Below are 13,152 nucleotides of genomic sequence, written 5' to 3'. Positions count from 1 at the left end.
GTTATGTTTGTGTGCTTTCATTCTCTTTGTTTTGTTGCCAAGACGATTAGTTTCTTGCTTCTTCTAGGGTATAGCTTGCCTCCTTATGTTGGGCTTTACCATTTATTATCCTTTGTAGTGCTGGATTTGTAGAAAGATATTGTGTAAATTTGGTTTTGTCATGGAATATCTTGGTTTCTCCATCTATGTTAATTGAGAGTTTTGCAGGATACAGTAACCTGGGCTGGCATTTGTGTTCTCTTAGGGTCTGTATGACATCAGTCCAGGATCTTCTGGCCTTCATAGTTTCTGGCGAGAAGTCTGGTGTGATTCTGATAGGTCTGCCTTTATATGTTACTTGACCTTTTTCCCTTACTGCTTTTAATATTCTTTCTTTATTTTGTGCGTTTGGTGTTTTGACTATTATGTGACGGGAGGTGTTTCTTTTCTGGTCCAATCTATTTGGAGTTCTGTAGGCTTCTTGTATGCCTATGGGTATCTCTTTTTTTAGGTTAGGGAAGTTTTCTTCTATGATTTTGTTGAAGATATTTACTGGTCCTTTGAGCTGGGAGTCTTTACTCTCTTCTATACCTATTATCCTTAGGTTTGATCTTCTCATTGAGTCCTGGATTTCCTGTATATTTTGGACCAGTAGCTTTTTCCGCTTTACATTATCTTTGACAGTTGAGTCAATGATTTCTATGGAATCTTCTGCTCCTGAGATTCTCTCTTCCATCTCTTGAATTCTGTTGGTGAGGCTTGTATCTACAGCTCCTTGTCTCTTCTTTTGGTTTTCTATATCCAGGGTTGTTTCCATGTGTTCTTTCTTGATTGCTTCTATTTCCATTTTTAATTCCTTCAGCTGTTTGATTGTGTTTTCCTGGAATTCTTTCAGGGATTTTTGCGATTCTTTCAGGGATTTTTGCGATTCCTCTCTGTAGGCTTCTACTTGTTTATTAATGTTTTCCTGTGTTTCCCTAAGGGAGTTCTTCACGTCTTTCTTGAAGTCCTCCAGCATCATGATCAAATATGATTTTGAAACTAGATCTTGCTTTTCTGGTGTGTTTGGATATTCCATGTTTGTTTTGGTGGGAGAATTGGGCTCCGATGATGCCATGTAGTCTTGGTTTCTGTTACTTGGGTTCCTGGGCTTGCCTCTCGCCATCAGATTATCTCTAGTGTTTCTTTGTTCTGCTATTTCTGACAGTGGCTAGACTGTCCTATAAGCCTGTGTGTCAGGAGTGCTGTAGACCTGTTTTCCTCTCTTTCAGTCAGTTATTGGGACAGAGTGTTCTGCTTTCGGGCGTGTAGTTTTTCCTCGCTACAGGTCTTCAGCTGTTCCTGTGGGCCTGTGTCTTGAGTTCACCAGGCAGCTTTCTTGCAGCAGAAAAGTTGGTCTTACCTGTGGTCCCGAGGCTCAAGTTCGCTAGTGGGGTGCTGCCCACGGGCTCTCTGCAGCGGCAGCAACCAGGAAGACCTGTGCCGCCCCTTTCGGGGGCTTCAGTGCACCAGGGTTCCAGATGGCCTTTGGTGTTTTCCTCTGGCGTCCGAGATGTGTGCGCAGAGAGCAGTCTCTTCTGGTTTCCCAGGCTTGTCTGCCTCTCTGAAGGTTTAGCTCTCCCTCCCACGGGATTTGGGTGCAGAGAACTGTTTATCTGGTCTGTTTCCTTCAGGTTCTGGTGGTGTCTCAGGCAGGGGTCCTGCCGCTCCTGGGCCCTCCCCCACGGGAGCCCAGAGGCCTTATACAGTTTCCTCTTGGGCCAGGGATGTGGGCAGGGGTGGGCAGTGTTGGTGGTCTCCTCCGCTCTGCAGCCTCAGGAGTGCCCACCTGACCAGGCGGTGAGGTCTCTTTTCAATGCTCTACTTCTTAAACATCTGAGTTTATGATAGCCAATCCTTGCCTGCCGTTATTGGAATAATTTCCATATTTTGCCTAGTCTGCAGTCAGTACTGCTATGGACAGAGATACCAGGCGCCTAAACAATGCTTACACAGCTGTAAGAACTCTGCTGTGCCACTGCCTAACGCAGATCTACTTACTAAGGATCTAAATCTACGTCAGAAGATAGTGTGTGAGTCCTCCCAGCGTGAGGTATATATCTTGTTGGTTGTTCTGTTTGTGGAGACAGGGTTTCTGTCTATACTCCTGGTTGTCCCCAGGACAGCCACTCTGTAGAGTGGGCTAGCCTCAAACTCAGAGGTCCACCTACCTCTGTCTCCAAAATTCTGGGCTTAAAGGCATTCTTTCACCATGCCTGACTTGAGCAGTATTTTCTTTTCTTCTTCTTTTTTTTTTTTTTTTTTTTTTTTTTGTTTTTTTTCCGAGCTGGGGACCGAACCCAGGGCCTTGCGCTTGCTAGGCAAACGCTCTACCACTGAGCTAAATCCCCAACCCCTTCTTTTTTTTTTTCTAAACAAAGGAATTTATTTTATGTGATGTGAATATATATGAGTACACTATAGCTGTCTTCTGACACACCAGAAGAGGGCATTGGATTCCATTACAGATGGTTGTGAGCCACCATGTGGTTGCTGGGAATTGAACTCAGGACCTCTGGAAAAGCAGTCAATGCTCTTAACTGCTGAGCCATCTCTCTAGGTCCTGAGCAGTATTCTTGAACCAAGTAATAAATTAGTCTGTAGTCCCCATCATGTGCATCACTCTCACCTTCCACAGCTTCTCCATTGCCGTCTTTCCGCATGGCCGTGTTTCCCCAACTTCTGCCTTTATCTGCCTTCTCTTATCAAACCATTCTCTTCCTAAATAAAAATCATTCCCGTGGCTTAACTATTATCTACATGCAAATAAGAAGGCTTGCCTGGGCTCCGTTCTGCTGTACTCAATACCACACACAGTACGCACTCAACACATTAAACTGGAGATTTTGCTGTCCCAAATTTGTCTCCTCCCCGTTGTCCTTATTTCAACAAACAATTCCTGAGTCTATATAAGCACTCTACTAAGAGTTGGAAACGATTTAAACCTTTTGTCTTCATTTGACCCTTAATTTCACCCTCTCCACACCTTACCATAATTCTCAATAAAACACTACGACTGGGTCATGGTGTCTTTTGCTTGAGTTGTTGCTAAAGTCTCTTAACTGGTACTCCATTGCCAATCTCTAGTCTCCAGTTAGTGTTTCTTGAGAATGGTAACTCACTTAAGGATCCATATCTGAAAACTTATACAGTTCTCTACTATTTAAACTGCACCACAGTTCCTCTGGCATGGTGTACAATACAAAACTTCATGTTGGAGCATTTGACTTCCTCTAATCAGGTGAAATCTACCCAAAATGCTCTTTCCTATCAGGCTAGACTGAATTCTGGTGGCTACCATCCCTTATGGTTTTAGCTTTCCTGGGTTCTTCACCCTTCACCTGATCCCACAATGGCTTCCAACTTTTATTTAAAGAACATCCGTTTGTATGAATTCACCCTAGATTATCTCCTTTCTAAAGCTTTCCCTACCACTCCACCCTTAAAGACACCATGTATATTTATCATAGCATCAATAGCATTTTGGTTACACTTAACAGCTTTCATGACTTGTAATCGCTTGAGCTCAACCATGTTCCCCAGTGGGGATTTTGAATGCAAAAGTCTAGTGCCATGCTTGGTATATGAGGTTTAATGATTAATAACAATCTCTTTCACTAGTCATTGTTTGGTTTGGCAAACTGCACAATCATCTACCTCACTGCATATGTTTGGCAACTGTTTGAACGAATTAATGAGCCTGACTTTTCCTTAATTACCGGACTATATCTTCACAGAGAGACTATTTAACACCTATAGACAGCTAATTGCACAAGATAATAGTCCTATCTTTTAACTTCATTGTTGTCTGATTCAAATTACCTTGGGGCAACACAGCACTCCATTCGTTGCCTCTGGACTCACTGACTGCTTTTTGAGTTTGTTGTGGCTTTTATTTCGTAATCATCAGGAAAATGCCAGAACAGCAAATTGTTGAAAGTTCAAGCAATTAAAAACACAAGGTGCCCCGCTATGGAGGCTGCCACGAAACGTGGACAACTCTCAGAAGTGACCCCTAACTGATATCTTTTCTCTTAAATCTAGAACAATCTCTGGAAGACCAGTTGCAAATCGCTGGGGTTTTTGCCCAAAAGAAAAATGGTCTTCCCGGAGTCCTCTTCCTTTTCTATGTGGACCAATCAAAATCTAGGATTCCGCGGGTCGGCGTCGTCACTTCCGCCCGGCCTTCCCTAAGTTCTCTCAGGGAACCTCGGCCGTGCACTTCTTCCTCGAGATTGTTTCCGCGCCCGGGTGGGGAGGCCGAGTGGCGACGGGCGGGCGGGATGAGCGCGGCGCGGACGCTGCGGGTGCCGGGTCGCCACGGCTATGCGGTCGAGTTCTCTCCGTACCTGCCGGGCCGCCTGGCCTGTGCCGCTGCGCAGCATTACGGCATCGCGGGTGAGCGCGGGCCGCGCCTCCGGGGCGGGCATAGGACACGCTGCTGAGCGCGTGTTGCCGCTCGCCACCGCCAGGGGGAGACAGAGCTCGGCCCTCCCTCCTTGGTCCCCCTTTCTGCATAGTTGGCCTTTGAAGCCCAAGGGAAGTCTGTAGCTTATCCTTTCCCTTCTGTAAGAAGGATGCACTTCTCAGCACATGCAAGATGGAGTTAACAGATCACGAGTTCAAAGCCATCCTCAACTGAAACGTAGAGCGACGCGGGCCCTTTCTTGAAAAAGAAAAAAAAAAATAGAAAGTTCTGTGCTCGCTTTTTGTTGTCTCATTGAAAATGGATAAATGCGCAGAGATGTCTATGTGCTCAAGCCATTTATTTTAACTTATACCCCATCTCTTGTTTACGCGCAGGAGAAGTGTGTGGCGAGCCATTGCATAATGTCAGCGAACTGTAGTATTTTTGTTCACTGCAGGAAAAAAATATGATTTCTGAAAAATAACTTATTTCCTTATAGTTTTGACCATGAGTGCTTAGTGCTTGCATGGTTGGATTTTCAGTTCTTGATCACTAGTTAGGAGGAAGACTTACGTCTTTTATAAAGGTTTCTTATAAGAAGTTGAAATATTTAGGAATTGTTTTCTATAGTGTGTGTGTCTGTGTCTGAGTTTTTTCCTTATATGTATGTCTGTGAACCATGGCATACCTGGTACCTGCTAAGGTCAGTAGAGGATGTTTAAAGAGGGTGTTGGATCCATTACTGATGGTTGTCAGCCATCAAGTGGCTGCTGGGACTAGAAGCTAGGTCTTGTGCACTTGTGAGGGATCTGCCATTTCTCTGCCCCCAGAGCTGATTTTCTTTTTCATCAGTTATGTTTAAGTGGATGATCTTTACCACTTTACACACCTCACTGATCACAGAAACTCAAAGCATAGTTCTGTTCAGACTCTAGTGACAGTTGAGTGTGAGTGTGAGCTTATAGTCACCTTACCTTGTAAAATTCAAGCACAGATTCACTTGGATCAGATGTTGATAGAATATGGGATGGGGTGGGGGGAAGACAGTAGTCTTTGAGCAAAAATAATTGCTTGCCAGTAGTAATTAACTGAAATGAGTACTGTCTCCAACACCTGACTGAAGAGTGTATGGTATTTCCACACATACTTTGTCTTAAAATGCTGTAATCAATGTGTTTTACATGTATCAGGAAGGCAGGATCACAGTCTTGGGAGTTTGTAAGCATGAGCCTTCCTTATCTTCCGTTATTAGAGGTGTTAGCTTCAACTTGAGGGGTTTGTGTGCCTCCAGCCTGGCCTGGATTTAGTTGTTACTTTGATGCGTTTCCCCAGACTGGTGTTACATCCCAGTCAGGCCAGATGGTAAGGTGGATGTTTAGTGACTGAAGCATACTATGTAACTTTTTTTTTTTCTTTTCTTTTTTTCGGAGCTGGGGACCGAACCCAGGGCCTTGCGCTTGCTAGGCAAGCGCTCTACCACTGAGCCAAATCCCCAACCCCTACTAACTACTAACTACCCCCTACTTGCCTAGTAAGCGCAGGCCCTGGGTTCAGTTCTCAGCTCCGGAAAAAAAAAAAAAAAAAGAAAAGAAAAGAAAAAAAAAAGAAAAAAAAAAAAAACTTCTGACCATGTAACTTTTAATCCTTTCGTGTATATACAGTTATGGTTAATTTCCGGGAAGTTTGGGGTAGTTAAAGCTGGTCCACAGAATTAACACATCGTCCTAGATGTCTCCCAGAAGGTTCAACAACAGGACTTAGGGTTTTGTTTTGTTGTATTTTTCTTCTAGGCTGTGGAACCCTATTGGTATTGGATCAAAATGAATCTGGACTCCAGATTTTTAGAAGGTAAGGTGACTGACTTTTCTGTTGCTGTGATAGGACACTATAATTAAGGCAACTTATAAAAGAAAGAGTTTAATTTAGGCTTACGGTCTTAAAGAGTCAGAGAATAATGGCAGAGCAAGGTCCTGGCAACAGGAACAGCTGAGAACTCACGTTCTGAGCCACAGATGGGGGGCAGAGAGATGCACTCTGGGAATGGGGAAAGTGTTTTGAAGTCCCATAGCCTGCCCCCGATGGCACACTTCTTCCAGCAATACCACATCTCCTAATCATACATATCCTCTCAATCAGAGTCTTAAGGCTGTTACAGTTTGAATATTTGGAACTAATAGGTTTTTAATTTATGACGTAAAAATAAACTTTTGCGTTGACATACTGTGACATAATTATTTTTGCGAATTGTGATTATGCCACGCTCTCGAGCTTACTAGTGCCCGCTTACAAACTGTATATTTTAAACTTAAATCAGTGGGCTCACTGGCGTCCTTTGTGACACTGCTGCTCTTCTGTGTCTGAATATAACTGAGCTTTACTTAGGCAAGAGCTACCGCTCATCTCGTGGCCTGGCCGTGTTTCTGTTGATTGGTGGACGCATGGCACTTCTATCGGGATTAATCAAAGGCAGAGAGAAGAGATTCTGTTAGAAAGCCACCACCCGCTCACAGCTCAGATGAAAGGTTTGTGCAATGAGTATCATACAGCTCAGATGAAAGGTTTATGGGAGTATTTGATATTATTGGTGTCCGTATTTTGAAAGGTCGACTAGTGCATGCCGTGAGTGAGAGGCACATTACAATGGGCAGCAGTGACTGCTGGTACACCTTCAGTGATACCATGGTCACATTAGTGGTTGGAGACCTCCTTTTAGTTCAGCTTTCGCGTTCTCTGCCTGCACTTCCTGGGCTGTGCTTCCAGGTCTCTGCGGAGTTCCTGCTCTACTTATCTCTTATAGTTTTGTGTCGACGCCTGCATCCTCAGGACACTGAGAACCGGGCGTAGACTTGCGAGATTTAAGAAGAAACACATACCCGGGTCATTCGTGTTAAAAGAATGCCGTCTGGGCTTTACTGAGATCTCCTTATATACCAGAGGCAAAAGCCGTGGAAAAACAACAAGGCAGGTGAAAATCCCCAACTAGGAAAACAGGAAAAGTCTGTGTTGTGGAAAGTCCCGGCCACAATCAGGGGCATAAACAACTTCTTAACAACAAGCTGGAAGGCTAGCGGGGGAGAAGGGTGCCATGGAAAGTCCAGGCCCCAAATCAGGGGCCGAGAGCTGCCAAGGGTGTAAGCAACTTGCCATAGCAGGCTGAAAGGCTCAGTGAGGGGGAAGGGAAACACCCCAAGGTAGGGCCCAACAGTTTTACAGATCGTCCGAGGTAATGTGTGTTACAATATGTGAAAAACTAAGGAAAAACCCGGGAACTATCAAATTAAGATTGTTCCGTCGTTTTCTGATCTGCGCGTGTATGCTCTTTTCCGGTGTAGCTTTGACTGGAACGACGGCTTATTTGACGTTACCTGGAGTGAAAACAATGAACACGTCCTTGTCACCTGTAGCGGTGACGGCTCACTGCAGCTCTGGGACACTGCCAAAGCCACAGGGCCTCTCCAGGTCTATAAAGAGCACACTCAGGAGGTATGATGGGAATCTCCAAGACAAGTTCTCTGCTTGAAATCTCTTTGGGATGAGCACAGAGAAGTGCTTTCAGGGGACAGGGTTAAGCTCCACCGTTCATAGCAGATGTCACTTATTATTCTGTTATTCAAACATAAAGTACTTCTTAGCCTGAGACAAGAAAAGAAAAGGTCAGGCTTCTCATTAGGCAATAACAGTGCCTCTAGCAGGCACTGCGGCATCATTTCCTCCAGAGGGCCACAGCTTTCATTATGCCCTGTGAACACGCCTACACACACACACACACACACACACACACACACACACACACACACAGTGCCTGAAGAAAGGGCTGTTCACAGACTCTCGTGATTGTCCTTAGGCTTCAGTAAGACTCAGTATATTCCAACAACACCATCGAGTACCAGCCAGGAGGCTGGGTTCACTAAGAGACAATCAAGCCTTATTGTTTTTTCATTGGTGTATGTGACTGTGCGTGCACACATGCACGAGAGTGAGCCCAGACACCCATGCAAGCTGGAGGCACCGGGTTTCCCCAGAGAACTAGAGTCATAGGCATTTGCAAGCTGCCTGGCGTGGGCGCTGGGAACTGAGCTTGGGTGTTCAGCAGTCTGTGCTCTTACCCGTGAGCCATTGCTTCAGCCCCCTAAAGCAAATCTGAACGTAAATCTACATAATGGCTTTGTGTCGTTTGGACTCCGCGTGTGTGTGTGTGTGTGTGTGTGTATGTGTATGAGTGTGTGTGTGTATGTGTGTGAGTGTGTGTGTGATATGAAGTGTGTGTGTGAGTGTGTGTGTTTGTGTGTGTATGTGAGAGTGTGTGTGATATGAGTGTGTGTGTGAGTGTGTGTGTATGAGTGCACGCGCGTGTGTGTGTTTGTGTGTGAGAGTGTGTGTGATATGAGTGTGTGTGTGAGTGTGTGTATGAGTGCACGCCTGTGTGTGTTTGTGTGTGTATGTGAGAGTGTGTGTGATATGAGTGTGTGTGTGAGTGTGTGTGTATGAGTGCACGCGTGTGTGTGTTTGTGTGTGTATGTGAGAGTGTGTGTGATATGAGTGTGTGTGTGAGATATGAGTATTGTGTGAGTGTGTGTGTGTTTGTGTGTGTGTATGTGAGTGTGTGTGTATAAGTGTGTGTGTGTAAGTGTGTGTGTATTAATGCGCGCGCGCGTGTGTGTGTATGTGTGTGTGTATGAGAGAGAGTGTGTGTATGTATGAGAGAGAGAGAGAGAGAGAGTGTGTGTGTGTAGGTGTGTGTGTGTGTAGGTGTGTGTGTGTGTGTGTGTAGGTGGGGTGTGTGTGTGTGTAGGTGGGGTGTGTGTGTGTGTATTAATGCGCGCGTGCGCGTGTGTGTATGTGTGTGTGTATGAGAGAGAGAGTGTGTGTATGTATGAGAGAGAGTGTGTGTGTATGTGTCTGTGTGTGTGTATGAGAGAGAGAGTGTGTGTATGTATGAGAGAGAGAGAGAGAGTGTGTGTGTGTGTGAGAGAGAGAGAGAGTGTGTGTATGTATGAGAGAGAGAGAGAGAGAGAGAGAGTGTGTGTGTGTGTGTGTGTGTGTGTGTATGTATGTGTGTGTGTGAGAGAGAGATATGAGGCACAGGAACTGGTTTATACTTTGGAAGTACCAAAATGCGTGTCTGAGCTCTAAGGAATGTGATGAAGACATTCTCTCTTGGCTTTTAACTTTAGCATAGAGCCATCAAAGGAAGACTTGCAAATGTGCTTTCAAGCCTTACCTACCCTCATGCCCGCCTCCCCTTAGGCTTTAACAAGTGTTTATTACGTGCTAAATCATTACTGTTTTGTGGAAAAAAAAACTGAGTTATGTGAGCATCTTAGATAACATTGTATAGTTAAAACTATTTTTAAAATTGCAACCCCATAAAAACAATGCCAACCAACCAGAGCTTCCAGGGACTAAGCCACTACCGAAAGACTATACATGGACTGACCCAGGGCTCCAACCTCATAGGTAGCAATGAATAGCCTTGTTGGGGCACCAGTGGAAGGGGAAGCCCTTGGTCCTGCCAAGGATGGGCCCCCAGTGCAGGGGAATATGGGGGGGCAGCAAGGGGGATGTATGGGGGGGATACCCATATGGAGAAGGGGGAAGGGGGAAGGGAAGGGATGGGGACTTATGGACAGGAAACTGGGAAGGGGAATAACATTTGAAATGTAAGTAAAGAAATATATCTAATAAAAATTAAAAAAAAAAAGCTCAGTAGTTCTATAATTAGTTCTAAAATAAGATTACCTTCTTGTGTTGGGACTGCTCCTCATATAATATGGTTATAAATTACCATGTTTGGGGAAAAAAATCACTGGGTAACGGCAACTTTGGTAAAGAGGAACTTAGGGTGTTTAATGAAGGAATGAATTCCTTAAGAGCAGCAAGTCCAAAATTCAGATGTGGCAGCCCATCATTCTTGCTGACTGTTGTAATTCCTATGATGTAGGGGCTCTTATAGACCAGGCTGGCCTGGGGAATCACAGTGTAACTGAAGTGAACTTGAGCTAGTGGCTCTCCTGCTTCAGTGTCCCAAGTGCTAGGATGACAGGCGTGAACTAGCAGGCCGTATTTTATATTACATTATATAAAAGCTTACTTTTTCTTTTTCTTACACAATTTGTGTTACAAATAATTTTTTTAACCTTCTTTCTTTAAAACTATCCTTTCCTCTCAACGTTTTTTCTTAAAATTGTGTTGCCTTTCGTTGGTTCTTTGTGTAAGTGAGGATGATGGTGAGCCCATCCTAAGGTAAGAACCGGTGACAGGAAGCAATGGGCTGCTTCAATGTTTCCTGTGAGCTGCTCCGTCATCTGTTCTAGAGTAATAGTCCGGAGCCGTCGGCTTCCCAGCCATGCACATTTATTTGTAATAATCACAGGGCATGGGATTCACAGCTGTATGCATTTGTTTAGAACAGTCACGAGCCTTTGGATTCACATATCTATCTATCTGTAATAGTCGTGAGCCATCGGATTGGTAGATATGTGTTTGTTTTTAACATGTGCTAAAGCAGCCATTGTAATTAATGCACAGACCATTTTCCTATACCTAGTGGTCTCTCTCTATTCTCTAGGAAGTTCTGTTTGGAATGTCCCTGATGGATGATCTTTATGGGTTTTTCTATTTCTGGAATTAATTTGTTTGACTTTTAGATTGTACTAATCATGGTCAGAAAAATGGCTTCTCTTGGGCTCAAGTCTGCTTTCTGTAGCAACAAACTCTTGTTCACACATCATTCTCTGAAGCTTTGAGGATGGGCTGTGTTGAAGACATTTTGTACTATTCTAGATTGTTTATTTCTCAAACATAATTTTTTAATATTGTTTTATTTGGATTGTATTTGTGGGGGGTCATGCATGTGTTATACATGTGCACCTATGTTTTCGAGTGTGTATGGGGCAGTGTGTATGTTGTGTGCTTGAGTGTGTGTTCAGAGGCCAAAGGGGATGCAGCTTGTCCTTTTCTGTCAGGCTTCCCTTATTTCTTTGAGATGAATTGTCTCACTGAACTCAGAGCTAGCCCAGCAGCCAGGAAGCTCCTATGATCCTCCTGCCTCTGTTCCGGACACCATCAGTGTTATAGATGTGCAGTAATACCTGGCCTCTTCCTGTGGATACTGGGCTTCAGAACTCGTATTTTCATGCTTGTGCAGAAAGCAGTCTTACTCGCTGAGCCTCTCTCTAGACTCCCCAAAGGTAACTTTTGGTAAACATTTGTGTCAGGATGCTTTGGCAGTTAGCTAAGAGTGACTCTAACAGATTTCTTGCTTGATTGCTCTTGTTGTTGCTGTTGTCTTACTGATAAGCTTGTTCGTGGGAAGTAACCGCCTTTTACATGTTTGTTTCCGTGCATCCTCATGTATTGATCCTGACTTCTTAGTGCGGGCTGCTATTCTGTGATTAGTCCAAGAATATGTGGTAACCCAAGAACGCTCGGGGTGCCTACAAAGCATACAGGTTGAGCAGCTCGTCGATAACTGAGGTGTGTCCAAGTTCTAGAAGCTGAAGTCCAAGGTCAGAGTGCCACAGGGTCAGGTCCCACTGGTGGCTGTAGACTGTGATCCTGTTGTATCATCATAGGATGTCAGAGTGCCACAGGGTCAGATCCCGCCGTCCTCTGGCTGTAGACTGTGATCCTGTTGTATCATCACAGGATGGAAAGAAGACAAAGAATCCCTAGTGTTGTTTGATTGTCTGATGTAATCTGTTCTGTAGCTTTGTAGACCAGGCTGGCTTGAAACGCACCATGAGGCACAGGCTGGCAGTCTTCCTGACTGTTTCTCAAGCATTACAGTCATGAGCCACCGTGCCTGGAGGGATTCCTTTTATGAGGACACCCACCCCATTCATGAGAACTCCACCTTTCTTAGCTAGTCACCTTCTCAAGGACCCACTCCTTCTCATCAGATTGGTGGGTGTGATTTCAGCACAGGAGTTTAGAGTATCGAGGGACAAGGAGATGGGTGTCCATTGCGCATTCCAAGTACTGGGGAAACAGGATAATTTCAGGTCAGGAACTAATAATGCATATTTGTTGAATACATTTGTAACTGGGTAAGCACAGACAGTTCTATGTGTTCAGGAAAGCACAATACAAAGGAAAAGGACAAGCCATGGGCCATCTTCTCCTGCACGGCTTACATGGGGATGCACGGCATGGCTTTAGGTAACCGTGGGCCTAGTTCATACCTTGTATGCAAAGGAGCTTTGGATAAATGACTGGTTTCTCCCTAAGCCCCAGTCTCTTCATTTCTAAGTTGAGTATACTGGCGTAGTTTAGGTCAGGATCCTTAAGGGTGCTTCAGCTCCGGCTAACATTGAGTACGAGCTGTGTGTACCTTCAGAGTGAGACTAGGAAATAAAACTCTGAATTTCTCCAGGTACTTGATTTCTTATTTCCAACCTGAACTTTAAAAACTAGCGTACAGGTCATGGGTTTCCATATGGGGTTTTTATACAGGTTTCAATGCATCCCCATTTCCCCATTTCCCCTTTGGCCTCCATTGTTCTTACCTTGCATTTTATTCTGGTGTGTTCCTTCTGGGGGAAGTATATCCAGCAGTCAACTTTCAGGTGGAGCAGAAGGAGAAATCCAAGACTTAGATCAGTATTAGGCTTTGGGATTGAAGGCCTTTGTGGCATCAAAGAAAAAAGAAAGCAACTTAGCATCAGGGGATGGTGGGTGAGGTGACTCGGTGGGTACAGGTGCTTGCCGCCAACTTACCATCAGAG

At 44.6% G+C, this 13,152-nt stretch overlaps 1 protein-coding gene across 1 annotated transcript in view; it reads left to right on the top strand.

The window, feature by feature from the left end:
- The first annotated feature begins 4,252 nt into the window (after positions 1–4,252).
- The window catches only part of Pex7 (peroxisomal biogenesis factor 7), a 63,195-nt gene continuing 54,295 nt past the window's right edge, over positions 4,253–13,152 (top strand). Inside the window, exons 1-3 of the mRNA NM_001034147.1 lie at positions 4,253–4,416; positions 6,217–6,274; positions 7,759–7,909. Coding sequence (NP_001029319.1) covers positions 4,302–4,416; positions 6,217–6,274; positions 7,759–7,909 — 324 coding nt within the window. The 5' untranslated portion in view covers positions 4,253–4,301. The remainder of the gene's footprint in view (positions 4,417–6,216; positions 6,275–7,758; positions 7,910–13,152) is intronic.

Source organism: Rattus norvegicus, chromosome 1 (genome assembly GCF_021556685.1).
Source record: "Rattus norvegicus strain SHRSP/BbbUtx chromosome 1, alternate assembly SHRSP_T2T, whole genome shotgun sequence".
Classification (NCBI taxonomy): Eukaryota; Metazoa; Chordata; class Mammalia; order Rodentia; family Muridae; genus Rattus; species Rattus norvegicus.
This window is presented reverse-complemented; position numbering and strand designations above follow the sequence as displayed.